The 27,386-nt window shown below is 37.6% G+C and overlaps 3 protein-coding genes across 5 annotated transcripts in view; all 3 read left to right on the forward strand.

Annotated features, from left to right (window-relative positions):
- The first annotated feature begins 249 nt into the window (after window positions 1-249).
- On the forward strand, window positions 250-5,430 carry LOC128016699 (cytosolic iron-sulfur assembly component 2B). Its single transcript, XM_052601386.1, has 5 exons — window positions 250-515; window positions 695-774; window positions 913-1,038; window positions 1,214-1,259; window positions 4,350-5,430. Exons 1-5 carry the CDS (start codon window positions 389-391, stop codon window positions 4,448-4,450), a joined length of 480 nt encoding a protein of 159 aa, XP_052457346.1. The 5' UTR covers window positions 250-388; the 3' UTR covers window positions 4,451-5,430.
- A 1,582-nt stretch (window positions 5,431-7,012) lies between these two features.
- Window positions 7,013-10,061, forward strand: rrad (Ras-related associated with diabetes). Of its 3 annotated transcripts, none has more exons than XM_052601390.1 (5): window positions 7,013-7,534; window positions 7,665-8,043; window positions 8,182-8,255; window positions 8,619-8,823; window positions 9,053-10,061. In XM_052601390.1, exons 2-5 carry the CDS (start codon window positions 7,689-7,691, stop codon window positions 9,328-9,330), a joined length of 912 nt encoding a protein of 303 aa, XP_052457350.1. In that variant the 5' UTR covers window positions 7,013-7,534; window positions 7,665-7,688; the 3' UTR covers window positions 9,331-10,061. The 3 variants fall into 3 exon arrangements, with proteins under 3 accessions (XP_052457350.1, XP_052457347.1, XP_052457349.1); XM_052601387.1 differs by having other exon boundaries at window positions 7,021-7,534; window positions 7,679-8,043; XM_052601389.1 differs by having other exon boundaries at window positions 7,068-7,534; window positions 7,675-8,043.
- Window positions 10,062-10,258: 197 nt separating this feature from the next.
- LOC128016701 (cadherin-17-like) overlaps window positions 10,259-27,386 on the forward strand; it is a 35,431-nt gene continuing 18,303 nt past the window's right edge. Inside the window, exons 1-11 of the mRNA XM_052601391.1 lie at window positions 10,259-10,328; window positions 11,224-11,281; window positions 12,764-12,859; window positions 16,350-16,484; window positions 16,837-16,966; window positions 17,934-18,092; window positions 19,559-19,755; window positions 22,956-23,081; window positions 24,218-24,368; window positions 24,446-24,658; window positions 25,027-25,103. Of these exons, the coding sequence (XP_052457351.1) occupies window positions 11,246-11,281; window positions 12,764-12,859; window positions 16,350-16,484; window positions 16,837-16,966; window positions 17,934-18,092; window positions 19,559-19,755; window positions 22,956-23,081; window positions 24,218-24,368; window positions 24,446-24,658; window positions 25,027-25,103 (1,320 nt within the window). The 5' untranslated portion in view covers window positions 10,259-10,328; window positions 11,224-11,245. The remainder of the gene's footprint in view (window positions 10,329-11,223; window positions 11,282-12,763; window positions 12,860-16,349; window positions 16,485-16,836; window positions 16,967-17,933; window positions 18,093-19,558; window positions 19,756-22,955; window positions 23,082-24,217; window positions 24,369-24,445; window positions 24,659-25,026; window positions 25,104-27,386) is intronic.

Genomic DNA, 27,386 nt, shown 5'->3' on the forward strand with positions numbered 1-27,386 from the left:
TCTTTATTTTCATGACTATGTTAATTGTAGAGTCACACTGAAGGCATCAAGAGCTATTTGACCAAGAAGGAGAGTGATGGGGTGGTGCGCCAGATGACCTGGCCTCCACAGTCACCGGACCTGAACCCAATCCAGATGGTTAAGGGGTGAGCTGGACCGCAGACAGAAGGCAAAAGGGCCAACAAGTGCTAAGCAGCTCTCAGGGAACTCCTTATATACAAGCTTTTATTTTGAAAAATGCAAAGTGGATACTGTTTCCGTTATTTAGATTGACTTCCGGCTAGCTTGTTTTGTTTTCGACTTCGCAGAGTTGACAACCTTTTTTAACAATAGTGTATTGATCGTTTTGTGTTAGTTGTATTATCATTTTATCGTTGAGGAGGTTATAATGTCAGGAGGAACTCGCCTAGAGAACGCCAATCCTCTGATATTTCAGCGCTCGGGGGAAAGACTCGTGACTGCCGCCGATGAGGATGAAGATGTAGCGGATCCCATCGATGACAGAGAGATCTTCGATATCCTTTCAGAGCACCAAACATGGATTTAGCTTCACTGCAACTGTGACATGTCAGCCTTGTTGCTTTTAATTATCTGCGATGATGACAGCTAGTTACACTTGCAAGCTGCGTTAGGACAGAAACCTCATTTAATGCGTTTGTGGTTGTTTTGAGTCAGGCCTTAACTCAATGAATACATCTGATCAGATCGATCAATGACCCTGAGCACCCACTGTCCCTAGAAGAGCTGAATGTCGTGGAACAAGTGCGCGTCAATGTGAGTCTGATCTGTCTGTCTGTCTGTCTGTCTGTCTCTCTCTCTCTCTCTCTCTCTCTCTCTCTCTCTCTCTCTCTCTGTCTGTCTGCCTGTCTGTCTGTCTGTCTGTCAATCAATCATGTTGTGCTCCCGGAGCAGGTGAATGATCCGGAGAGCGTGGTGTCTGTGGAGTTCACTCCGACCATCCCACACTGCAGTATGGCCACACTCATTGGCCTGTCCATCAAAGTCAAGCTTCTGCGCTCCCTTCCGGACAGATTTAAGGTCAGTTTAGTGAGCAGCCAAGCACATTTAAGCTTACATTAGGCTTACTGTAAAGCTGCTTTGGCACAATCTGTATTGTATAAAGCACAATATAAATAAAGGTGACTTGACTTGAATATGGAATTTCCATCCAATTCATTTGTTATTATTATTTATTTTTTATTTTTGTTGTTAGATTGATGTTCACATCACTCCTGGCACACATGCCTCAGAGGATGCAGGTAAACGCCCCATATACAATACTGAAGTTTAAAGGCATCAACATCACACAAGTGGAGTAAATGATGACAGAATTTGTCATTTTTGGCTGAACTATCCCTTTAACCCTAAACAGTGAAACAGTCTGAAACAGTTTATTGCACCTTTAGACAAAATTCAAAAAATGTGTTTGCAAATGTTTTATGTTTTGTATCATATTTGATACAATATGGCCTGTATAGTATGATCAAGAGAGAATCATAGAACTCACGCACTCGAGGAAGAAAAAAATGTCAATTTAATTTAAAGTACAAGATTAGTTCCTAATAGCTCTCAATATAAATCATTGAGATGCATATTAATATCAGTTATTACTCTATATGCTCTCTCTCTCTCTCTCTCTCTCTCTCTCTCTCTCTCTCTATATATATATATATATATATATATATATATATATATACATATACATATATATATTCAGACCCCCTTAAATTTTTCACTCTTTTGTTATATTGCAGCCATTTGCTAAAATCATTTGTTCATTTTGTTTCCTCATTAATGTACACACAGCACCCCATATTGAAAGAAAAACACAGAATTGTTGACTTTATTGCAGATTTATTAAAAAAGAAAAACTGAAATATCATATGGTCCTAAGTATTCAGACTCTTTGCTGTGTAACTCAGGTTCTGTCCATTTCTTCTGATCATCCTTGAGATGGTTCTACACCTTCATTTGAGTCCAGCTGTGTTTGATTAGACTGATTGGACTTGATTAGGAAAGTCACACAGCCGTCTATATAAGACCGTACAGCTCACAGTGCATGTCAGAGCAAATGAGAATCATGAGGTCAAAGGAGCTGCCTGAAGAGCTCAGAGACAGAATTGGTTACAAAAAAAATTCTGCTTCATTGAAAGTTCCTAAGAGCACAGTGGCCTCCGTAATACTTAAATGGAAGACATTTGGGACAACCAGAACCCTTCCTAGAGCTGGCCGTCCTGTCAAACTGAGGGATCTGGGGAGAAGAGCCTTGGTAGAGAGGTAAAGAAGAAGCCAAAGATCACTGTAGCTGAGCTCCAGAGATGCAGTCGGGAGATGGAAGAAAGTTGTAGAAAGTCAACCATCACTGCAGCCCTCCACCAGTCGGGGGTTTATGGCAGAGTGCCCCGACGGAAGCCTTTCCTTGGTGCAAGACACATGAAAGCCTGCATGGAGTTTGCTAAAAAAAACACCTGAAGGATTCTCTGGTCTGATGAGACCAAGATAGAACTTTTTGGCCTTAATTCTAAGTGGTATGTGTGGAGAAAACCAGGCACTGCTCATCACCTGTCCAATACAGTCCCAACAGTGAAGCATGGTGGTGGCAGCATCATGCTGTGGGGGTGTTTTTCAGCTGCAGGGACCGGACGACTGGTTGCAATCGAGGGAAAGATGAATGCGGCCAAGTACAGGGATATCTTCTCCAGAGTGCTCAGGACCTCAGACTGGGCCGAAGGTTCACCTTCCAACAATAATACAATACAATACAATATTTCTTTATAAAGCACATTTAAAAACAACCAAGGCTGACCAAAGTGCTGTACATAGCAGAGAATAAAATGCAGAGCAGTACCGGACAAAACTGAAAAAAAGAAAAAATAAGCAGTAATCGTATCAGAATTAATGAGCATCAAAAGCAAGAGAAAACAAAAAAGTCTTTAAAGAAGATTTGTAGATGGAAACTGAAGGAGCCAGTCTGATATAGAGAGGCAGACTGTTCCAAAGTTCTGGGCCTGCAGTCACAAAAGCACGGTCACCTCGTTTTTTAAGCCTGGATCTAGGCACGATGAGAAGACAGTGATCGCTGGATCTCAAAGTACGAGAAGGAGTGTATGGACCGAGCAGATCAGTCAGGTACTGAGGGGCCAAATTGTTAAGAGCGTTATACACAAAAAAGTAAAATTTTAAAATCAATTCTAAATTTAACAGGTAGCCAATGTAGTTTGAATAAAATAGGGGTGATCGACTCATACTTGCGTGTCCCAGTGAGTAGTCTAGCTGCTGCTTTTTGCACTAGCTGTAGGCGAGAGAGAGAAGACTGAGATAGACCAAAGTAAAGTGAATTACAGTAGTCTAGTCGTGATGTTACGAATGCGTGAGTCACTATTTGAAGATTACAACAAGACAATGACCCTAAGCACACAGCTAAAATAACGAAGGAGTGGCTTCACAATAACTCCTTGACTGTTCTTGAATGGCCCAGCCAGAGCCCTGACTTAAACCCAATTGAGCAACTCTGGAGAGACCTAAAAATGACTGTCCACCAACGTTTACCACCCAACCTGACAGAACTGGAGAGGAACTATGAGGAGGAATGGCAGAGGATCCCCAAATCCAGGTGTGAAAAACGTGTTGCATCTTTCCAAAAAAGGCTCATGGCTGTATTCATAAAAGGGTGCTTCTACTAAATACTGAGCAAAGGATCGGAATACTTAGGAACATGAGATATTTCAGGTTATCTTTTTTAATAAATGTGCAAAAATGTAAACTAATCATATATATATATATATATATATATATATATATATATATATATAATTTTTTTTTTTTTTTTTTTCAATATGGGGTGCTGTGTGTACATTGAGGGAAAAAAAAAAAGAACTTAAATGATTTTAGCAAATGGCTGCAATATAAGAGAGTGAAAAATTTAAGGTGGTCTGAATACCCATTCAGACGCCTCAGAAGCATGTTAATATAACCTTTTTTTTTTATATACACATAATTTTTTTTTCAAACAAGTGATGTATGGATAATCAAGCAAATCTAAGCTGCATTAGTCCAATAAATGTTTCTCTTGAAAATAGACTAACAATATAAAGATGAATATTATGTTTACTTCATAAAAAAAGCATGTTTCATAACCTAAATGTGTATGATTGTAGAATTACACTAAAAGGCATTTTACTTGCTAATGAAAGGATCAACTTGTCAGTCAGATAACAAAACGTTAGAGGTTTTAGAAATCCACGTTAATATATATCTTCAGTAGGCTTTATATGGTTAAGGGCAAGAATTTTTTTTTTTTTTTAAACACAGCACCCTGTTTTCATTTTGAAATTGTTTTTCTTCTCCAGTCAATAAGCAGCTTGCAGACAAAGAGCGAGTGGCAGCAGCTCTGGAGAACTCTCAGCTGCTGGAGGTGGTCAACCAGTGTCTGTTCACCAGAACCATGTGATCACGAGAATCCTGCCGCTGTTGTGTACACCTTTGACAGTCAGGAGTGAACTCTTACAGGCAAGCCAGAGTTGAGTGATAATACGATTTTTATATATATATATAGTGCTGGACTCCACAAACAACACCAGGGCAGGAGGACTTTTTGCTTAAAAAGTGAGTGACGCGTCCAAGTTGAGTTTAAAAATGTGCCATGAAAAGAACATCCAGAGAGAATTCACGTGGAACCATTTTTGTTTCTTTCTTTCTTTTCTGTTTGACAGTACGTGGATACATAAAGAAATGTTGTTCTGTAATGATGTCATATTCTTATGAATATGTACAAAATGACTTTTACTTTTAGAAAGCTGTGGACTTTTCCAAGAAATTTCTTATTGGCCAAAATGGAGAACGTGTGCAGCAGAAATAATTTCCACTGCTTTGTTTTGTAAATCTTGTTTTTGTCAATAAAACAAACAAAAAAAAAAAAAAAAAAAAAAAACATGTGGAATCAGTTTTGTCAGTTTATACTAGACACGTTATAATATAGGCAGGGACAGGGTAACTTCTTTAGTGTTAGCTATTACTAACCTTCATCACACCAACTTATAGTACACTCTGTTATTGCATCTTTGAGAGACTGAAGTTAGGCTGATGCTCATCAATGATTCAGGGAATGACAGGAATCACATGACTTCTTTAGGAAAATTGTAGTTTTTTATAAAGTTATGATTAAACCTTGTTTGTCTTGTGAAGTCTAAAGGGTAATAGTCTGTGGAAGTTTAAGGTAGAAGTTGATGATACACAGATGCTAGAATAAGCACAATAGTTTGCAGAGTCTGTTTAGATTACACTTACTTGGCTTTCAAGTCACAAAAGTGCTTTCACTAGCATGCATTAAAAATGCATGGTAGATACTATTTCACGTAACCGAACTCTTATTCAATAGTTTTGTCTTTTTTGGTCCGGTCATGAAAATAAACGCCAAACTTCAAATATTAATTTTCGTCATTAATTTATGATTATTTATTTGAAATTTTTGTTGTGCATCTGCGCTTTAAGTAGAACGGACATTTCGGGATACATCAGCACAAAAAATAAAGCATATATTGTGTGAATAAATTAGTATGTGCTGTTATGTGTCCATGCGTGTGTGTATGTGTGTGTGTGTGTGCGTGCGTGTGTGTGTGTGTGTGTGTGTGTGTGTTTACCGTATAATGTTTTATAGTGTAAAATTGGTTGCCAGAACTGTACCATAAGACATATGGTAGCAACATTTTTGGTTTTGCAGACTTAAAATCACAGTAAAAAATAAAAAATTATATATATATATAATTAACTAATATATTCTTACTCGACGAAGAAAAAAAACAAAACATCAAATATGAAGTGTCATGGAAGGAAATGTGGGAATTTCAGTTTATGTTTGTTTGTGTTTTATTGTAAATTATACAATGACTTAATCAACGTAATTTTAACAGTACCTTATTGTGAAATCAAATTATCGCAATTTTTCACTGTAAATAGTATGGAAACTTAATGTTAACCAATTAAAAGGTTTTTACTATAACGTTTTTACAGTGTTTTACAGTTAAAATAATGATCATATTTTACAGTGAGGATGAGCTAGAGGATAACTTTGGCACGTCATCACAATATATAAACCTCTTCCACATAATAAGTTTGAAATCAGCTTAGTGTAGTTAAAAAACTTAGGTCTGATGCCTACTTGCCAAAATCATTTAGTTTCACAGAATTACATGCTAATGAAAAAATAGACTCTTAAAAATCTGATCTGATTAAACATGAAGAAATCGCTATATGCAACTCCCATAAACAATCAGCTGTTAAATGAAAGTTAAAAATATGAAAATGTATCTTCAATTATAACAGTGGAATAATAAAGTAGAACTGTATTGGCAGGGCACAGGATAGTTGATACACCTTCTGTTAAATGTCTGTACCTGACAGTACCTATCATATACCACTGGATGGCAACATTGAACTACCTCTAAGTGTGCTCCATCAACATGATTTTGCCCTTGAAAATTACAGGATGACGTTTTTAGCATGCAACAAACATAACAAATGATAATCTGACAATGAATACTAATTCTGATACTAATCGGGAATCTCTTTAGGTAATACCTTTTGAATGCTGGGGAAAATAGGTAATTGCTGGCCCTGGGTAAATGTTATCATAGTATTTCATAGAAATTCAAAGTGATGACATTATGGTGATTTTAGTTCATAACTGTTTATCATGAAATCATATATGATAACCAGCCAGTGTTGTTACTGTACAGTACAATCAAAATCCACATGATGTTTTCAGAAACTGACCTTTCCAGCCACTGTGATAAACCAATAATCACACTAGAGAGCACAATTAACGACACAAACAAAGCAAAAGATCATTAAGGTAACATTCATAATTCTAAAATAATGCTATAACATACAACAAAAAAGGTCTAAACACAAATCTAGACAAATGTTTGGTCAAGGAATTTTTGGGAAAACCCCTTTCTCTATGCATTTTTTAAATTTTAAGGATATTACTTTTTGCTTGCATTTTTGTAAAAATGAGTTTGTACCAATTCAAGGCATTTTCGCATTGTAAATTACGAATTATGAGCTCAGGCTGGGAGACCAGTTTCAACCAGTTAAAACTAGCAAAAATGATATATACACACACACACCCTGATTTCTTTTCATAAAGCAATTTTATGTTCGGACTATGCGCCATTGCTTTATCTAGAGTGAAGAAGGCCTTTCATGGCTGCAATAAAAGCGGAACATGATTGAGCCCATCGTTAAAGCAGTACACGCGCAGGGGAGGGAAGCCCCTCTCTGCCGGACGCCCTCGCAATACTCGCAGAATTGTGAATCACTCGCCCCTCCCTCAAAATGATGTTACTACTATAAGAAAGACGCGTGATTCTCCGCGAGGCAAGCCCTCCCTCGGCTGACGTCACTCACTCGCATAAATAAGGGTTCCGTCTCATCACCGATCATAAACGAAACCCTCAGCGGAAGAATAACGGCGTTTAGCGGAATAACTGGAATCTCTGACATTACACGGAAGACTTTGTAGACGCAATCACATGTAAGTATCATTTTGACACGTTTTCATATCTTACAACTCCTCTTGGTAGTATTAGACTATTATTATTATTATAGGTGTAAGTTTGTGTCAAACTGTCATTATAGTGTAGGCTACATTTGTTATAATATAGTTTTACACAGACAGGTTTGGAGTCATGACCTTAAACAAAGGAGACAAGTTGAGGAACATGGACAAGAGGAGAGGTAGCATGCCGTTTCCCCTCCACCTGCAGAACCTGCACAGAAGGAGCATGCCCGTGGACGACCGAGAGCTGCGCTCGATGCCCGAGGCTCAGCCCACCGAGCTGGCCAGCCTCATGCGCTTCAGTCCCGAAGAGGAGCACAGGAGCAGCTGCGTGTCCGACTCCTCCGACTCCGTCATCTCGTCCGGCAGCGACTCAGACGGACAGGTCTACAAGGTGGTGCTCCTGGGCGAGCACGGCGTCGGGAAGTCGAGTTTGGCGAGAATATTTGGAGGAGTTGAAGACAGTAACGACTGCGAGGAAACGGGTAAATGTCTTGATTTTGTCCTGATCTGTTCACAAGCGCTTGGATCAAGATTTCCCTTTCAGTTTAATAATTTCTGAAAGTGATGTGGTGCTGATGTGTGACATTACAGATGTGTAATTATTGCCCCTTTCATTTAAGGAAACACATACGACAGATCCCTTGTGGTTGATGATGAGGAGACCTCAATCCTTCTCTATGACATATGGGAACAGGTAAGCAGTCGGCATGAAGAGTTACTAAATAAATGAAATAGAATAATATATAATATATATATAATAGAATATATATATATATATATATATATATTACAATAAAATATTTTCAATTAATTAAAACAAATAAAAACATTGAAGTCATGAAAATTATTAAAGTTAAATATTTTATCTAAATTATATATATATATATATATATATATATATATATATATATATATATATATATATATATATATAATGATTCAAATTAAATATTTTAACTAAATTAAAATAAATAAAATAGATTTTAAAAAATGTGACTATGACCAGCTATGACCAGCATAAACTTTTCGCTGCATAACCATCAATTTGTTCCTGCAGGACAACAGCCAGTGGCTGAAGGATCAGTGCATGCGTATGGGAGACGCCTATATCATCGTGTACTCGGTGACAGACAAGTCCAGCTTTGAGAAAGCTTCAGAGCTACGAATCCAGCTGCGCAGAGCTCGGCAGTCGGAAAACATCCCGATCATCCTGGTGGGAAACAAGAGTGACTTGGTGCGGTCCCGAGAAGTTTCTGTTGATGGTAAGATTTCAGCCACCTTCTTCTCCATTTTAAATGTGGCGGGTAGAAACAGACTCTGCAGTCTCTGGTTGGAGTCAGGTTGTAGATGTTTTGGATAAAGCACTTGCCTGTCTCCTGAGCTCTGAGTAACAGCCAAGAGGCACAGTAATGATGACACGTAGCCTTCATCCCTCTGGTAATGGAGTTTCTGCTCACCTGCACGTGTGTCTCTTTCCCCCCGTCTCTCTAGAGGGCAGTGCCTGTGCTGTTGTTTTTGACTGCAAGTTCATTGAAACCTCAGCCTCCCTACATCACAATGTGCACGACCTCTTCGAGGGGATCGTCCGGCAAATTCGCCTGCGCAAGGACAGCAAGGAGGAAAACGCCCGCCGGATGGCCAACTGCAAGCGCCGTGAGAGCATCAGCAAAAAGGCCAAACGTTTCCTGGGCCGTATGGTGGCCCGGAAGAACAAGAAGATGGCCTTCAGACAGAAGTCCAAGTCCTGTCACGACCTGTCAGTGCTATGAAAAACTGGACTTATTTGCCCTCTGATACCCACGACCAGAAGCTGTGTGTTTCCCATGCTAATATGAGGACTGTCTAGCTGTACAGACGAAAATGAACTTGTTTTTTAAACTGAGAAGAGATTCTATACGAAACGAAACTGAGAAAATCATGTTGATTATGTTGACTGGCATGAGGCTTTTTATTGTTGTTACAATTTTCAGTGTTTCGCTGCCTTAATATTTAGAGTTGTCAAATTCTGCGCATGTAAATAGGAGGTAAATCCACAAATCACAATGTTCCCTTTGGAGAGCTGTGGGGGGTGTTTGCACAAAGGCAGAAGAAATAGGTTCTCTTCGTTTTGTGGACTATAGCTGTGTCAGATGTCTAGGGGATGAGCACAAGTCATTTTTCTTGTTGATATAACTTCTGGAATCAAATGTTACTTGAAACTGAGTGCGCAGGTTCGTAACTCAGCCAAGACACTGAACTAGAAGGTTTGGGTTTTTTGGGGGGGGTCGGGTGGGTAGGGCAAGAGGCAATACAAATAGGATGTTTCAGTATAAGAGGTCTGATATGGTTATTCTGACATCTGTGCTCCATGTGCAAATGAACGACATAGAAGCAATAAATTATGTGTTGTGAGCGGTTTTTCAAAACGTTTGATTTGCACTTAATGCCATTTAATATTATTGAGTTGTTAATTTTTGTTACGTTTACAATTGGTTTTATAATAAAATAATTTGAAAAAAGATATCATTTTAACGTGCATTGTGTTCTATCTACTACAAACACAAAACACACATTCAGACTTGAAGCTATTATACCATGTAATTTATTCCCCCATACATATGCAAGACAGGGACTTGCTAGTCAGTTGTGTAATTGGAGGAAACGAGGTAGTTAAAGGTTTTCTCGGGCAAATTAAGAAAGCTAATCATTAATCGGGTACAAAAGAGAGACAATGCTTTTAACAGTTGAAGCCATTCTCAATTTCGCTCACTGGGAGTGTGGACTGAAGGTAAGAGCTTTTATTAAACAGTATAATGTTCAGATAAACATAGATGTGCGTAAGATTTTGTCACAGTCCACTGTGACCTCAATTGGCTTTTTTAATGCCTTATTCAGCAACTGCATCACTGATTCCAGTAAACTGACTTTTGAGTTTCTTAGAAAGTTCGACTAGACATACTATAGTTGTGTAAGGTGTATATAGCTTATTATTTTATTTTATGATATTTACCTGACGTAATTGTAGAGTATACAGACTTTTGTTTGTTTGTTTGTTTGTTTGTTTACATTCATGTGCAGTAGGCTATCTGCTGGGTACACGCACATCATTTATTGTCATGTTTGGTAAAGCATATATTATTGTAAAGCATATAAATATTGCATATTTATATATTCCTGTTTTATGATCATGCGTTGTATAAAAAAAAATAATAAATTAAAAAAAATGTAAAACACTTTAGCCGAAATCCTGTAGCCGTCTCTGAAAAGGCTACAAAAGTAAGTCGACACCTGACGTGATGTTACATTGATGAGGTGTACTCGAGTTTAACATTAACCGGAGGGAAAGTTGTCTGATGGCACGCTTGTTTCTTTCGCTCAAACTATTACTTTTCTCTTAAAGGTGCACTCGGTGTTTCACACACACAAAAAGTATTAGAATGTTGGAGAAATATTCTTATTAATAATTATGCAGACTACATTTGCATTACACGGCGAAACTGCAATAGCTGACGAGCCACATGAAGAAAAAAAAGCTTACACAGTGCACCTTTAAAAGTAAATCCATTATTATCCATTAAAAATGTCTTCTTTTTTTCTTACATGAACATTAACAGATCACTAGATGAACAAATTATTAATATAATGCAAAGCCTGAATGCTAAGATTATGTTTTTTGTCTTAAGTGTGAAGGCCACTGTTGTCTGGATGGAATCACTGATTGCCTGGTGTATTGCACTGAGTGTAAGTTCTCTTAGTTAGCCTTTTTGCTTGGACTACACTGGGTATAGAAAATAATTGCTGTCCTTTAATAATTACTGTTTCTTTACAGTGTGAAATGAAGACGGGACACAGTTTTTGTTTTATCCAGCTCAATTTACTCATTGCAGCTTATGACTAACATCCAAGTGAAAGATGTAACACCAACATAAAAAAATAAAAAAAAAAAATAAAAAAAAAATCACTGAGTCGGAAAAAGGATTACCTTCTTCGTGTCAGTATTTTAGTGAATCACCATTTGCTTCAATTACAGCATTTAGTCTGCTGGAATATGTCTCTAACTTTACACATCTCAACTGCAATATTTGCTCACTCTTCTTTGCAGAACTGCTCATGTCTAGTTAAATTTGATGGTGATCGTTTGTGGACTGCATTCTTCAAGTCATTGAACAGATATTTAATGGGGTTTGAGTCTGGGCTCTTACTAGGCCATGCAAGAACATTCACTTTATTCTCCTTCAATCACTGTGTGCTCAGTTTTGCTGTGTGCTTTGGGTCACTGTCATGTTGGAAGATAAACCTTCCTCCCATTCACAACTTTCGGGCAGAGGGCAGCAGATTTTCCTCAAGAATCTGATGGTATTTTGCCCCATCCATTTGTCCTTCTATCCTGACAAGTGCTCCAATCCCTGCTGCAGAGAAACACCCCCAGGCTTTTTACTTGCAACCCTCATTTACCCTTTACAAGCCACATTTGTGGAGAATTAGATATTCTTGTCACATGCACACAGTGACCACTCTTTGTCATAAATTCCTGAAACTGCTTCAGAGTTGCTGTAGGTCTCTTGGTCGCCTCTCTGATCTGTTTCCTCCTGCTCTTTCATCCAGTTTGGAGTGATGTCCTGATCCAGGAAGGGTCTGTGTTCTACCAAATACCTTCACACTTATTAATAATAGACTTCACTGTGCTTCTAGGCATTGATACAGCCTGTGATTACAGCCTGTGAAAAACTTTATCCCGTAGACCTTTCGTCAGTGTCTTGCCACTCATAGTTGATTGTTTGCTTCAGTTGCACTACCTAGGACTGAAATGTTCCAGGAAAGCTCTTTCATGCTGAACGAATTAAAATGACCACAGCTGATCACAGAAGAAAGTCAAATGGCTCTGTGTGCCACCGAGAAGGTGATTAGCTACACCTCACTGAGTTTACAAGTTATTTTTAGGAGGGGGTGATCCTTTTTCCAACTCAGTGAATCTGTTTTTTTTTTTTTTTTTTTTTTTTTGACATGTTGGTGTTATATCTTTCACTTGGATGTGTGGATAAAACACTTGGAAATATCTGGATAAAAAAAAAAAAAAACTGTGTCCATTTTTATTTCAGGCTGCAAAACAGCAAAATGTTATTATTTTAAAGGAGTACGGAGAATGATTATTTTTCTATACCCACTGTATTTGTTTATCACTAAACATGATTTACTTCTGCATCTAATTGCTTTCTGTTTTAGGTGCTCTCTCAGAACAGTTTGCTCTCTGAGACTGCTCATCTTAAAATTGGTGTTCCAGAAAACTATGATGGTATTTTCCCATGGTACCTCACCAAGGTGAGTTCTTTCAGTAAGGAGGACAAAATGACTTTCGAAAGTTTACATATTAGTAAAAGCTTTAACCTGGCTTATACTGTTTATATTTTTTCATAGAAAAAAATAATTACTATTATTATTTACTGAGCACCTGTGCAGGATTGTATAGACTGAGTAGCTCAGATGAAGAAGGGACTAAAATGAAATAAATTGTTGTTCGTGTTATTTATTGACTGAATTTGGTTTAAATGGACAGTCCTTGTGACATGTTGCAAATGAATAAAGAGTTCTGAGAATGTATTAATGACTGCTTCTAAAAGCAACGTAGAGAAAAGATTGAAAAGCAGAGCATTGAATATGCCATTCAATAAACCCTACATCCGACTTCCCAGAGCACTCAGAACTCAAGGTGTAATTATGATCAGGAATTCACGCACAAACCAGTCGTCATGAGTCTAAATATGGAGCTCCTGTACAATGCCTTACTTCAAACCCTGTGTTAGGCATCTTTACCAGATGTCGTTTAGTAATGGCCCGGTTGCTCTCTAAAAAGCATTTCGCCTTGACACTGTAATTGGCGGCATTTCTGAAGCACTGTTTGGGTCCTAGTGCTTCTCGCTTATCATTTTTCGCATTTGATGGCATGCTATCAAAACAGTCTCTGTGCCGTGTCCAAATGAAGTATAATGGCCTACATATGAGTGGGTGCATAATTACCCGCACCCTGTGTAATCACTGAAAGAACAAAATGATGGCTACATAATATTTGTTTAGGCTTACAAAAATAAGTGACAGATGAGGTATGATGCAATTCATATACATATAAATATATGTATATATATATATATATATATATATATATATATATATATATATATGTATATATATATATATATATACATATATATATATATATATATATATATATATATATATATATATATATATATATATATATATATATATATATATATATATATATATTTGTATAGTGTTGTATTTTGGCTACAGTCAACACAGCATGGGTTCCCTGGATGTCCTGTGCAGAGGTGTAGGCAGCATTTCAGATTGAACAAAGGGAAAGGCGAGCTACAAAGTGCCACGCGAGTCATGCTGCGTGTGCAATTAGTACTTCAATCAATCTTCACCTTTCCTCACAAACACTCACTGGCATGTTATTCTAAATATGCCAGGCAAGCATGGGGAAAAAAAGTCTCCAGAGTTACATTCCAGGAACCAAACAAAAGAATTAAAATTCACTGGCCAGAATTTTTGGCATGACACTGACTGTCCAGGTTTGTGTGCTATTTAAGATATGTGACCAGATGTACACTGTGCCCTGTTTTGAATGTGCCAGTACTGAACACAGAGCATTTGGAGCCGCATGCCCAGCTTAATTCAGAATCTCTATATGTATCGGTGTCAACCACTGAGCCACATAACTGCTGTCAACAGTTGAAGCCATGTTTATTCACAGACATCTAGAGAATGGTCAGCCAAACATTATTACCGTCTCACTGACCACTTCTACAAACAGTGTGTACACTAACAGCCATTAATGTGCTCTTCAAGTGTGTTTGGAAACATAATTGCAAGTTCCAAGCACACAAATGACCAAGCCATAAGTGGGAAATTTTAGATGGTACACAAGGTGATGTTGGAAGGAACATGTTGATTTGAAACTTGACAGAAACATTGGTCTATGAAATAGATGATAAATGTATATGATATATATAGAGATCAGTGAACAGAAATCAAGTCTGCAGTGAATGGGGTTAATTATTGAACTTTCATGGTTTGCTTCACAGATAGCATAGTTGTGATAGCCTATAGTATATAGAGTATGTGACAAAAATGAATATTTCCATATATAATTTTGAATTCTGACGTTGTTATATAGGTTTATTTTTCAACATATAATTTGTTTGTTTTGTTTAGGGTACTTCCGTGTAATGTTTCTAACTTGAACTCATGAGATCATTGAGTTCCTCATGAGTTTTCATGAGTTTTCCAGCATGTGCACTTGAAGGCAACAAAATATGTTCAGTGGGATTTAATCAATAAGTGTGTATCACTAGTAATTATAAAGAGCTTCTTTAATTTATCCACATACAGTAAAGTAACTTATGTATTAACATTATGGCTGCATAATTCAATGAATTAAATAAAGTGATTATGATCACTGCTCCTGCAAAAACATAACTCTGAAAAGTGTCAATTCAGCATTATGTTTAAATGTAGTACCACTGTGGCAAAGGTTATTATTATTATTTTTTTTACAATGTGCTATTTTACAGCCTGGAACATTATAACCAATCAAAGAGTACATGGTCACAATGGCCAGTCAGACACATTTTAATGTCACCTGTTCAAAATGCCATTTTTTTTTTATTTTTATTATAAGCGCAGACACTTTTATTATTACCAACAAAGTGCAGACACTATGTAAATAATATGCTGTATTCCATGTAGTGCTCACAGCATTATTTGACTGTTAATGTATTTTTGGTTGTTGTTGTTGTTTCATGAGATTGCAGAACTGAAGTGAGTCACAGCTTTAGTGATTATAAGGGGAGTGTTGTGTGTGTGTGTGTGTGTGTGTGTGTGTGTGTGTGTGTGTGTGTGCGCTCTTGTTTTTGTGACATATCAGTAAACAACTCTGTATAATGACATGGGTATGACACAGGTATTACAAGGAGAGGGTGACTTATGAGAACATAACCCATGTCCCCATCTTTCAAAACGCTTATAAACAAAAATGATTTTACTTTTTTTTTTTCTTCTTTTTTTGAGAAGGTAAAACTGCACAAAGTTTCCTGTGAGGGTTAGGTTTAGGGTTGGTGTAAGACCATAGAATATACAGTTTGTACAGTATAAAAACCATTACGCCTATGGGATGTCCCCGCTTTTCACAAAAACAAATGTGTGTGTGTGTGTGTGGGTGCACCTGTGTATAATTTACTCACTATTTGAAAATAACGTTTTTTCTTGCTGCTAAAAAGATCAATGGCTGTCTACACACTGCAAAATTTCGGGAGTGACAACTGCAGAAATTACATCAATGCAAAGCTAGTGATTCTTTTAAAAAGAAATCAGGTGGCTGAGCATATCAGACCTGGTAAAGGCTTTGGTGGAGTGGATGGGGTTTGTGTGATTTGAATGCAGATATGATGACTATAGCATTGAAAAGAGTACACTGATTTCCAATCCCAAACTGCATTTCAAACTTTTGCGAGTTATAAGCAAGCAGTTCACAAAAGCTTTTACACTTGTCTTTTTAATGCATACGTTTACAACATCCATTCCAGATACATAGATCACATTAATGCCAAGTGTACACTGAGACAGCGCCAACCAGAGCCATTTCTCATATAGTACACAATGGTGTCTATTAAAACAAATTAATTAAGCAATAGATGTTCATTAGATGTTCACCAGAATACCTTTTGACAACTATAGAGCATACAATTTCACTCTATTGATATTCATAATATGTGTTTTGATATTACAGTTACCAGATCTCCCCGTGACGTATTCTGATCTGACTGTTAGTGGTGACGATGAAGGGATTTTTGGGGTGGAGTCGGGCTTCCTGTACGCCCTTAAACCTCTGGACAGAGAGAAGCAGCCGGTTTACTCTTTGCAGGTGCAGAATCGTAAAATGACTTGCTTTTTGTTAAAAATCATTCAATAAAGTAACGTTCCTTTGACTTAGAGCCATATTTAATGCACAATTTTAAAAGAAGACATCAAGATACACGTTCATATGTATCAATTATGTTTCAAGAAGACTTGTTTTTGTCATTTGTTCAATCATGGCTTCCTAAGTGTCTCCCCAATGTTCAAGTGAAACCTATGTCACTCAGTTCATTTTTTAGCTTGTAAAAGTCCACATCTAATGCATCCGGTGGCAGCCCAACAACGTGAAGCAAAAATCATCTCTAATAAGACATGCTGCTTGATTGATTTGATTTGACCTGAGTCATTTTTTTTCCCAGGTGTCCTTCACAAAATCCATGCACACTCAGAGCTTTACCGTCGAGGTGTGTGTCATCGATAAGAACGACAACGTGCCAGTGTTCTTGGAAGAGAGCATGAGAGGCAGCGTGCAGCTGGGGCTTCTCAAAGGTGGGTGGAGAAGTGCTAATCGCCTTGACTTTTTCTACAGCCACGAGATGCTAAATGAGCTATACAGACTGAATGTCACACATTTCTCACTCACCATGAATTAGAGTAGCATAGTAGAGCAGTTAGAAATTGTAATTTAATGGAAGTTTTCCCCCCTCTTCTTCCTTTCCAGAATGAGACACACGAAGAGATATGTGTGTCGGTTAGATATATACTGTATGAGAACAAGCTGTTTTACCTGTACATCACTGTGAAGACAGATGAAGCACTAACACTCGTGTGTTCTTCAGGTTCTTGAATGTTTTCTCACAAACGCTAACAGAGATTGGAGGGAATAACAAGACCAAAATGAAAAAATGATCTTGCTCATTAATATTCAGAGATTACTCATCTTTTATTTTAGGAACATCACAATAAAGAGACCAGTGTACTCTGACCTCAGAGGCTTCATGCTGAGGATGGAAACGAACATACTTAAGAAACAAAACGATGATAATGATTCAACATCTATTATCAGCGCGGTGTAGTCATCCTCTTATGTTGAATATACATTGGCAATTGATGACCTGTGTTGAAAGTCAGGCTAGTTGTGAGATTTTAAGATGTTTTGCAATCACTTGATTGCAATCAGACATTAAGAATGGGGCAGTTAAAGGAATCTGAATGTATTCTGGGTTCAACTAAATGAAGCTCTGTCACCTCATGCCAGCAATCTCAGAATTATTTTCAGTGCTAATTGGAAACTTTGCTTATATGTTGCACAGCAGCCAGTCCCATTCCTCCTCCTTCTCGCTGTCGTTTCCTGTCTCCTTTCACGCTGAATAGATTATTAAAATGATATAATTGTAAGAAAAAGCTACTTTTTGAAATCTGGTTAATATTCAAATAGTCACCATTTGCTTGTCGCTCTAAATGTGTCAGTTCATGTGATAAATAATTCTGATATATGTGTGTGTCGTTATCACAGGAATTCCATTTATGCAGGTGGAAGCACTGGACCGAGACGACCGGAACACTGCCCACGCGGAACTGCGCTTCAGTCTTCTGGACCAGATACCACGCATCCCTGCCAGCCACATGTTCTCCATCGGTTCCATCACTGGAGAAGTGTCCCTTACAGAGGATGGTAATAAACTACTCCCGCTTGTGTGTGACTAAGATTAGAAGAAGTCCAACTGATAATATGTTTATTATTATGCATTAGAGCTGCCAGTGTCTCCTGAACACCATACCATTGCATCTACCAATCAAATCTTGAAAAGGCATAGAATAATCTTGTAAATTCTGGACTAGTGGCTTCATGCCTTTTTTAGTGTCTTGGTGTAAACCGCATCCCTTCCTGTCTCCCTTCCTCAGCTGTCACTCCTCTCGTCCCAGTTAAACCATGAAATTAGCTCTTAACTCTCTCTCTCTTTCTGTCTTTCACTCAGCCAGTCCAACACGCTCTGCTTATTGCATTGTTAACTCGGCTGTTAACAACATTGCCCCTTGGTTTTTTGAACATGGCCACCAAATAAAAAGTATTTTTAACCAGTGCCAAACCTCACAGAGCCAGAAAAGAAAGGAGGTTCATTTGAGAGCCCAAGCCATCAGGTCAACTCGGATGATTCTGGTTCAAATATAACCAGAGCAGCCTGGTGTTACCTCAGAGAGAGAGAGAGAGATAAAAACAGAGGCTTAATATGCTCAAAGAATGTTTGTACACTGTATTTTCATGTTGCAGTGCAGTAGATAGATGGCTTTGAAATGCAGGACTTTACAGCTGCCTTATTTGAGTTGCTTCCAGGGTAAACAAAAAAAAAAACTATTTTTGACATTCAGCTGTTTTGTTTATCACCTAACTGTTACTAAGACTCCTTAGAAATACACTGGAACAGTTAGGTGATAAACAAAACAGCTGAATGTCAAAAATAGCTTTTTTTTTTTTCAGTTTTACTCCAAGAACTGAAACTGTGCAGTTGAAAACATTTCAATTGTTTGTGGCGCAACCAAATGTAGTCAGTTTGATTCAAATAACAAATTGTATTTTACTTACACTTCCATTATTAGGAAGTTTGGGGTCAGTATTTATTATTTATTATTATTAACATTATTATTATTTTAAGAAATGAATACTTTTATATTCGACAAGTAAGCATTAAATTGATCAAAACTCACAGTAAATAAATTGACATTGTTAGAAATATTTATATTTCTGAATGATCATGTGACACTGAAGACTTGAGTAATGGCTGTTGATAATCCCGCTTTGCCATCACAAGAATATTTCACATTTTAAAAATAAATTTCAATATTACATTTACATTTATGCATTTAGCAGACGCTTTTGTCCAAAGCGAATTACAGTGCATTCAGGCACATTAATAATAATAATAATAATGATAATATACACAATTTATTTTGCTGTATTTCTGATCAAATCAACGATGAATTGGTTAGCATGAGAGACTTCTTTCAAAAAAGTACATTCCCAATCTTTGGAACGATTGGGCAAATAAAATCAACTATATATTTTCCCGTTTTTGCTATTGTTGGTGTGTTGTTGATCTTTGTATGTCAGATGTTTGTGTCTTTATCTGTCCATCTGTCCAGGTGCCTCAACTCTAGATCCAGAGATGTGTGGCCGCTACAAGCTGTCTGTGATGGTGCAGGACATGGCCGGCAAGGCCAACGCTTTCTTCTCCACAGGAACTGTGTTAGTGGAGGTGACTGGGAATGCGTGGGCCTCACCTGACCCCGTGAGACTGCAGGAGAATCTGCCTGGACCATATCCCATCGCAATCTCACAGGTATGATGAAAGCAGAGGACTCTAGGTGCACTGATGCCATGAGATAGATATCGTGTGTGTGTGTGTGTGTGTGTGTGTGTTAAGGTGTGTCTGTTTTATATTGCATTCATCCTTTGAAAAGGCAAGTTGTGGCAGCATCCCACAATTGCACATGGCTTTCATCATGACACGACCTTGTGCTTGATGTTCAGATTTTATATCAGTCACGACTCACTGCCATCTTAACACACAGTCACTGTGTATGAAACACCTGATGTCATGATAGTGGATGTGGTGCATCTACTTTTGGACTCTAGTTTTGCTCTTATCTTAACTTATTTATGCATCTATTTCCCCCGCAAAGGTGAAATCTTGTTGTAGAAAGTATTGTAGAAAGAAATGCTTGAACACAGCCAGTGATATTAGAGTAAAATTGCACAGTGTGCAAGGAAAAGTGTGTATGATATGTGTTTGCAGAATAATCTTTTGCAGTCACAAGTTGTTCGTGGGTTTGTGGCAAAAGATCCTCCTCTCTCCTGTTCCTGGGCACCTCCTACACACACCAGTGCCTTTTCAACCGCTAAAATTCCTGGAGATACTTTCCTTTCCCAACCAGGGCTATATGTGCTCAAGCAGGGTGGAAGATTACGATGTTGCTTTTTAACCCTAAAACATGAAATTACAACTTTCAAATATTAGGCCTATCAGTACATTGCAAGAAATAATCACCATTTTTCAGGACTCTTTTAAGAAATGAAAATAGAGTAATATGCTAAATGTGTCCAAGTTAATTCCTATTAATGACATTAATAAAATAATTTATGCACTTTTGTGACTTTGTGAGTTTATTTATTTATGTATTTACCAACACTGATATTTTAAAATAAGAAAAATAAAGTATTATAGTATTAGTTTTGATATGTGCAATTTTAACTGCATTTTAATATATAACTTATGTTTTATTATAATAAAATATTCTTAATATAAAATAATAAACAATATAATTTGAATACAAAATATGCTGTGATCAAACATTGGATTGATATTGAATTGCATTCTATTTAAATTAATTTACGTCAACTAACTACTGATGTAAGGGAGTCATATAAGGAACAATCATATGTGTGCTATGTGTGTTCTTTTTTAATGGGAAAAGCCTTTTTCCACCCACTTGTGTGTGCTGTGATGTGCATGTGGGCGGTTGTAGTTATGAAACAGATTAGTGGTCATGAAGGACTCAGAGTCTGCGTGTCGTGCATTTCGCTCTGTATCTCATAGCAACACTGCTGGACAGCATCACTTGTGCTCTCCTCATTTCATCTTTTTCCATTTTTATATTTTTAAAACAGCATTGAAATAAACCTAAACAAAAAAAAAACATAACTCCATGTGTTCCTAAAAACACTTTTGGTATTTATTTTAGATAAAGAGCTTTATTTGATCATAATGCTTAGTGGATGACTTCAGCTTGGGATGTCAGCTTTGTTTGTTTGCTCTGACTTAAATCCACACCAAATATAGGGGTGACACAATTCAGGAGAGCAGATACACTGAGTGTCTTGCCCAATCCCCATTTCATAGATATTGTGTTGAGCTGTACTTTTCTCTCCAAATTGGTTTTCTTCTTCCTTCTTTTTTTTTTTTTTTTTTTTTGCCCAAATTCACCTTACATGACAAATCCCATCACAGTGTGCTGTTTGTGACCGAGTGTGTATGAGACACAGATAGGGTGCCAGCAGAAGCATTTTAAATCAAGTCTGGAGGATGCCATGAAGCTATAGGATTACAAAAATGACATAGTTCCAGTAAATCTGTGATCTGTGATACTCTGTGGTTTATTTTGCAAGATGCTGGTAAAAATGTCTTGCTTAATTTATAAACGGAAACACTCTTCAGGGTGCTTGGACTTTACTGTGCTGCAATTTAATTCAGTTCTAAACATATATTTAGAAGAAGCCTGATCATTCTGTCCTTCACAGAAATATCTATAAGGAACTAATCATCTCAAGTCATAACTTCCTGTCTACCATTTCAACACAACAAATGTTGCTTATCAGGATTTCAAAATAAAAGTTGTTTCCCCTCATTTTTTACATTTATAACCCCAATATACATGACTGCATCATGCATGAGCAATTTATTTTGATTATTTTTAATTACTTTGATCAGAGAGATTCACTACTGTGACTCAGTGATGAAGCATTTCCAAATCAGTATCAGTAACACTTGAGGAGGAGGAGCAGGAGCCTACAACTTCATCAGCATAGACACAATAGTAACTGAGGAACATGTATGCATGATTATAGAATGATGTTTGTCAGATGCGATTAAACGATTTGCGACTAATCGGTGAAAGGGTGAGTAGTTTTGATTTTCTCGTGATCGAAACAAAACGCAACAGGACAAAAAGAATAATGGCCTCCTAGGGCTTCCATATTAACCTGCATGTCCTCAGTGTGCATGGATAGACTCCTTATCACAAGAATATATTTAACACTCTCTCTTGTCAATCCACAGCACTAAACATCAAAGGCATGAACTGACTCGTCCTAAGAGGATTCTATCACTTCTATCAAAAACAGGCTTTGGGAACTAAATAGATGACATCACCTTAGTTGGTGCTCACCATTTTTAGAACAGCAGGACGACACACATTAATCTCTTCAAAGCCCTGCTCTTGACGGTTCATAACAGTGTGGGCAGGTCATCTTTAGAGAGGCCCACTGATGTATACAAAGTGCTTGAGTTTGGAGAGCCATCTCCATAACAAATGGTTGGAGGGTGAGTTATTTAGGAGATACACATGTCCACCTCACTCTCCCCTCTACAGGGTCATCTCCTTCTTCGGTGCGTTTCCACACCCTTTCCACGACCGTTAGCATCATTTGTTGCAGCGCAGTGGAAAATCCCTCCATCGCGAGGGCAGCTGGTTTGTTTTGGCAGGTGCCGGCCTCGCCGGACTTATCAGCTAGCTCTCAGCAGTGCCTAAACAGGCAGGGTTTTCCTCAAACACTGTATCTCATCTTTGTTTAAATCTGATGTCCAAGCCATTTGCATGGTTCGTGCCTAGTTAGAGCATTGTATAAAGAAAGCAATCTCGATTTTGGGTAAACATGTTCATTCAAGTTAACTACTGTTAATGTCTTCAGCAGAAGTATTGATGGGTTATGTTGTGCATTTTGTGTGTGTGTGTGTGTGTGTGTGTTTGTGTGTGTTTGCAGGTGAAGTGGAGCGGCAGTCCTGTTGAGTATAGTCTGGAAGGAGAGTTTCCAGAAATGCTTTTCACTATCAATAGGGAAGGAATCATTTACCTGAATGCTCCTCTAGACAGAGAAACACAGGACCAGGTGAAAAAAAAAATCTATATATATACTTTATGTTTACCTAAGTAATATATATATATATATATATATATATATATATATATATATATTTTTTTTTTTTTTTTTTTTTTTTTTTTTATCAAGTTGTCCATCAGTAGTCCATGTAAAAGCTTGAGCCAGGTCCTGCACTCAGACACATTTTTGACAGCACACCAATTCCTATGTAATGCTTGAGGATTGTATAATTACTGTTCCTAACTATACTGTACCATTCTAAATCCCAATTGTTTGTTACTGATCACACAGTGATGTTACATCACTTCACTCCCCCATTTAACTCCATTAGCCAACATTCACTGAGCAGCAAAATGCAGCTGCCAGTCCAGTATTTGAGTCATTAATACGGTTGCATTCAAACTCATTTTATTCATTTACAAGAGTAACAGCCACATTCTATAACCAAACTCACACCAGCAGTCGTATACATTATACAGTGTGAGAGAGCCCCTCTGTGACATGTTGTGGGTTTTCATGTACTGTATGGTTTCAGTAATATTCAGGGACATAGATATGAGCTTTGTGTCATCTGAAGGTTTAGATGGAGTCACCGTCCTCCACAGTTTATTTGGTCTTCGCATGACTCAATGCTTACTGAGGTTTAAACCTTCTGTTGATTAATAAACATGGAACACCTCAGTTGAACTCTTTTCAATTTTGAATGTCACCATATTTACTTATTAGTAACTGTTGCTATGGTTAAAGGTGATAGTCACAAACAGAATACGAGCTTGACTTCAGTTGCTCATTCGGACCGCTGATTGAACAGAACATTTCAAGACTCACGCCAAAAGTAAATGCAGTTGTCAGTCCCAAACACTGACAGTGTGAACGCTGCCTAAATGTCTTAAGATGTTCAAATGTAAATATGTCTGCTTACTGAAGATTCCCCGCCATCAGAAAACAGGTGTATTGGTATTGGGTATAGGGTATTGTTTTTTTAACCATTTTTCCCTATTCACTATATAGTATATTTGGGATTTCGGTGAGCATGATTTCTTTTCATCATGTACTCCAGACCGCAGATGACTATAATACGTCGGCTGAAGACATACTGATTTCTTTGCAAATGAGAATTCACAAAATTCCCTTTTCCCTTTTAGTTTCATATTGACATCGTGGTAGAGAGGCCAGATGGTAGAGAGATTGCTAAGCCTGTGGAGCTGCGAGTGATGGTGGGGGACGCCAATGACAATAGGCCCACGTTCCCACAGATGCAGTACCACACAGTGGTCAAGGAGCTTGCGACTAAAGGTTACACACACTATATAAAGGCTATGTAAATACTAAAATGAAGCAGGTAAGCGAGTGGTATGATCTTCTTCTCGCAGGTACAGAGATTCTCACAGTCCAAGCAGCAGACAACGACGATCCGAAAACCGATAATGTGCGGATATTTTATCGGCTGGTGGGCCAGATGCCTGAGACTCCCCGGAATTTGTTCCGTGTGGACCGGGACTCGGGAGTGATCACAGTGCAGGCGGACAACATGGAGGGCACCGCTCCACAGTACACACTCACCATCACGGCAGAGGACGCTAAAGGTCGACACATCACCAGCACTGATCAGTGCTAAATTAGTCTTCCAAAATGGCACCACGCAATAACTGGTGTCATTTTGTGCAATTTTCTCTGATTGGCTTGTGTGATTAGAGACACCTTTTTTCAGATTTCACATTGTGATGCTCAAACGTGATTTCATGTAACGCTTGAGGTAGTTACTGTAGTTATGCAGCATGCTGGAGCTGCTATAATCAATCTCTGTAATTGTATGGACCCAAATAATGGCTCTCAAAATAGTGTGCCATGTAGAATCTGATGTACTGTCACACAGCAACATGAGATCTTGAACGCCTTTTTATGTCGCTTGATATTAATAGATAATCAATATGTTCTCTGACTTGTTTCTCAGGACTGAACAGCTCCTGCACTGTCATAGTCAAAGTTCTGGATGAAAACAACAACCCACCAATCTTTACCCATCATGAGGTATGGACAGTGCACTATGGGTACTGCTGTTTTTGTTATATATTATTTTCAGTTTTGTGAATGAGATCAGTTCCCTTTAGACTTTGTTGTTTTTGTTGTTGTTGCTTTTTTGCTGTCATCTCAGCTGGCAGGTGGACTTTTCTCTTTCTCCCTTTATTTCTCTTTATCCATAAGCGTGTGTGTTTGTACAAGACCTGTGTTCTAGAAAATGTGATTTACAGAGGGCGATGAGATAAAGAGCTTTCAGAGGGAATCCATGCTTTAATCTCAGGCTTATGGCAATGTAGTAATTTAGCTGGGAGTGTTTCTTTTTATAGTTTTGAGCACTATAAATGAACAGTGTTCACAGCTATAATTGGATGACACCAGTTAAGTTTATTCAGATGTATTCTAGGTTTAATTGAAGATTCTCTCTTATTTTAGACATATTAGTGTCCAATTTTAATATGAATTTTATATATATATATATATATATATATATATATATATATATATATATATATATATATATATATATATATATATATATATATATATATATAATTAAAAATGTTTGGTTATTGAACAGAGCAATTTAATAATTATCATATTTTCTGTAAAAGCCAGAATGTTAATATCAGTACATAATCACATTGAGTAAACAATTGAAAAATAATGTACTGTCCCATTATGTTAAAGTGGAGCATAATTTCAAATGTTTGCATAACATATCTGAAATATTTCTTATCCTGGGGTGATGTTCTAAATATGACCACTTACTAATTTGTAGCGCTATCTATTTATGCTACATGAGCGCATTCACTTATGCAGAACAGCCCTAAGCGCCTTTCTTATGTCATCGTCTTTGTTCATTAATGCGGCCGAGTTGAATAATAAACAGTGAGGATGATCACTGACTAAAATGACGGGAAGAGATGAGCAAAAGGGGAAATGAAGAGCAGATGCAGGATGTAGGCAGGCGGTGGTCCCTGATTTCAGGAAAATACCCTGCGTGTTTACGCCTACGTGCTGTGAATAATACAGGAGATGTAGGTGGGTGCAGACAGAGTGCTGGAGTGAAGATGGAGGGCAGCAGCAGTGGAGAGATAAAAAAGCAGCGCTGGCTTGAATTCAGCAGGTATATTTAGATCCGCTTGGAAAGAAGAAGACATGCTCTGTTCTGCATTCTGGAAACATCCATAAAGCTCACCTCACTGGCGCTATGCCTTTCATTCTCATTATGTATCCCCTAATTTAGTTGACAATGAATTGTAGGAACTGTGATGCAGCCATAACTTGATGAATGATGTTTTGATAAATGGTGCTGTACTTACATTAATGAACAGCATTGTTTGCAGAAATATTCACAAACACACACATACATTTTCTATACTCTCCTGCTAGACACTGTCATGCCACATTCAGCTAACATTCTGGTTCTTCTCTTCCTCTGTTTCCTTATTTTTGTTTCACTTTCTCTTGATGTAGAAGAATTTTATAGAAGGTGGTGTCTGTATGTTTGGAGTTTAGTCGTGAAGTGCTGGAAGTGTGTTGACATCTGCATCTGAATACAGCTCTTCTGAAGACTCTGAAGTTCTGAACATCAGAAACACAATAGCAAGTGACCATAGTTGTAACTACACACTGTTGAAAACAGTTGCTGCATAATATTTTTGTTATATTATGCTGATACATATTTTTCAAGATCCTCTGATGAATAGAAAGTACAAAAAAAATGTATTGAAATATATATTTTGTTACAATATAGATGTCTTTACTGTCACTTTTGATCAATTTAATGGGATAGCTCACCCAAAATGGAAAAATTTGCCATCATTTATTTGCACTCCACTTGTTCCAAACCTGTATGAGTTTCTTTCCTCTGCTGAACACAAAAGAAGATATTTTGAAGAATGTCTGTAACCAAACAGCCATTTAATGTACTTCCATAGCATTTTTCCCCATTCTTTGGAAGCCAGTGGCTACTGTCAACTGGTTGGTTAACAGTATTCTTCAAATTATCTTCTTTTGCCAAACTTTTACAGGTTTGGGACAACCTGAGATTGAGAAAATGATGACAGAATGTTTATTTTTGGGTGAACTTTTTAGCCTCACTTTAATGCCTCTTTGCTAAATATAAGTATTCATTTCTTTCCAAAAAAAAGTACAATACAGTAGTGTATATTGGTAAGATTTCATTACATTACATGTTCTGTTTCTCTAAATTGGAAAACACTCAAAAATGATGCGTTTAATGCTTAAATTTGTTCAATGTGTTTTGCATTAGAAACCTAAATACCTAGT

This window comes from Carassius gibelio, chromosome A7 (assembly GCF_023724105.1).
Source record: "Carassius gibelio isolate Cgi1373 ecotype wild population from Czech Republic chromosome A7, carGib1.2-hapl.c, whole genome shotgun sequence".
Lineage (NCBI taxonomy): Eukaryota > Metazoa > Chordata > Actinopteri > Cypriniformes > Cyprinidae > Carassius > Carassius gibelio.

Excerpts from the sequence above, each read along its gene's own strand:
- LOC128016699 (XM_052601386.1), top strand. The coding sequence starts at position 389 with ATGTCAGGAGGAACTCGCCTAGAGAACGCCAATCCTCTGATATTTCAG. Across the intron at positions 516-694 it reads CGATGACAGAGAGATCTTCG|ATCTGATCAGATCGATCAAT; the intron begins ATATCCTTTCAG and ends CTCAATGAATAC. Across the intron at positions 1,260-4,349 it reads ACATGCCTCAGAGGATGCAG|TCAATAAGCAGCTTGCAGAC; the intron begins GTAAACGCCCCA and ends TTTCTTCTCCAG.
- rrad (XM_052601387.1), top strand. Across the intron at positions 8,256-8,618 it reads TCTATGACATATGGGAACAG|GACAACAGCCAGTGGCTGAA; the intron begins GTAAGCAGTCGG and ends TTGTTCCTGCAG. Across the intron at positions 8,824-9,052 it reads CCGAGAAGTTTCTGTTGATG|AGGGCAGTGCCTGTGCTGTT; the intron begins GTAAGATTTCAG and ends CCGTCTCTCTAG.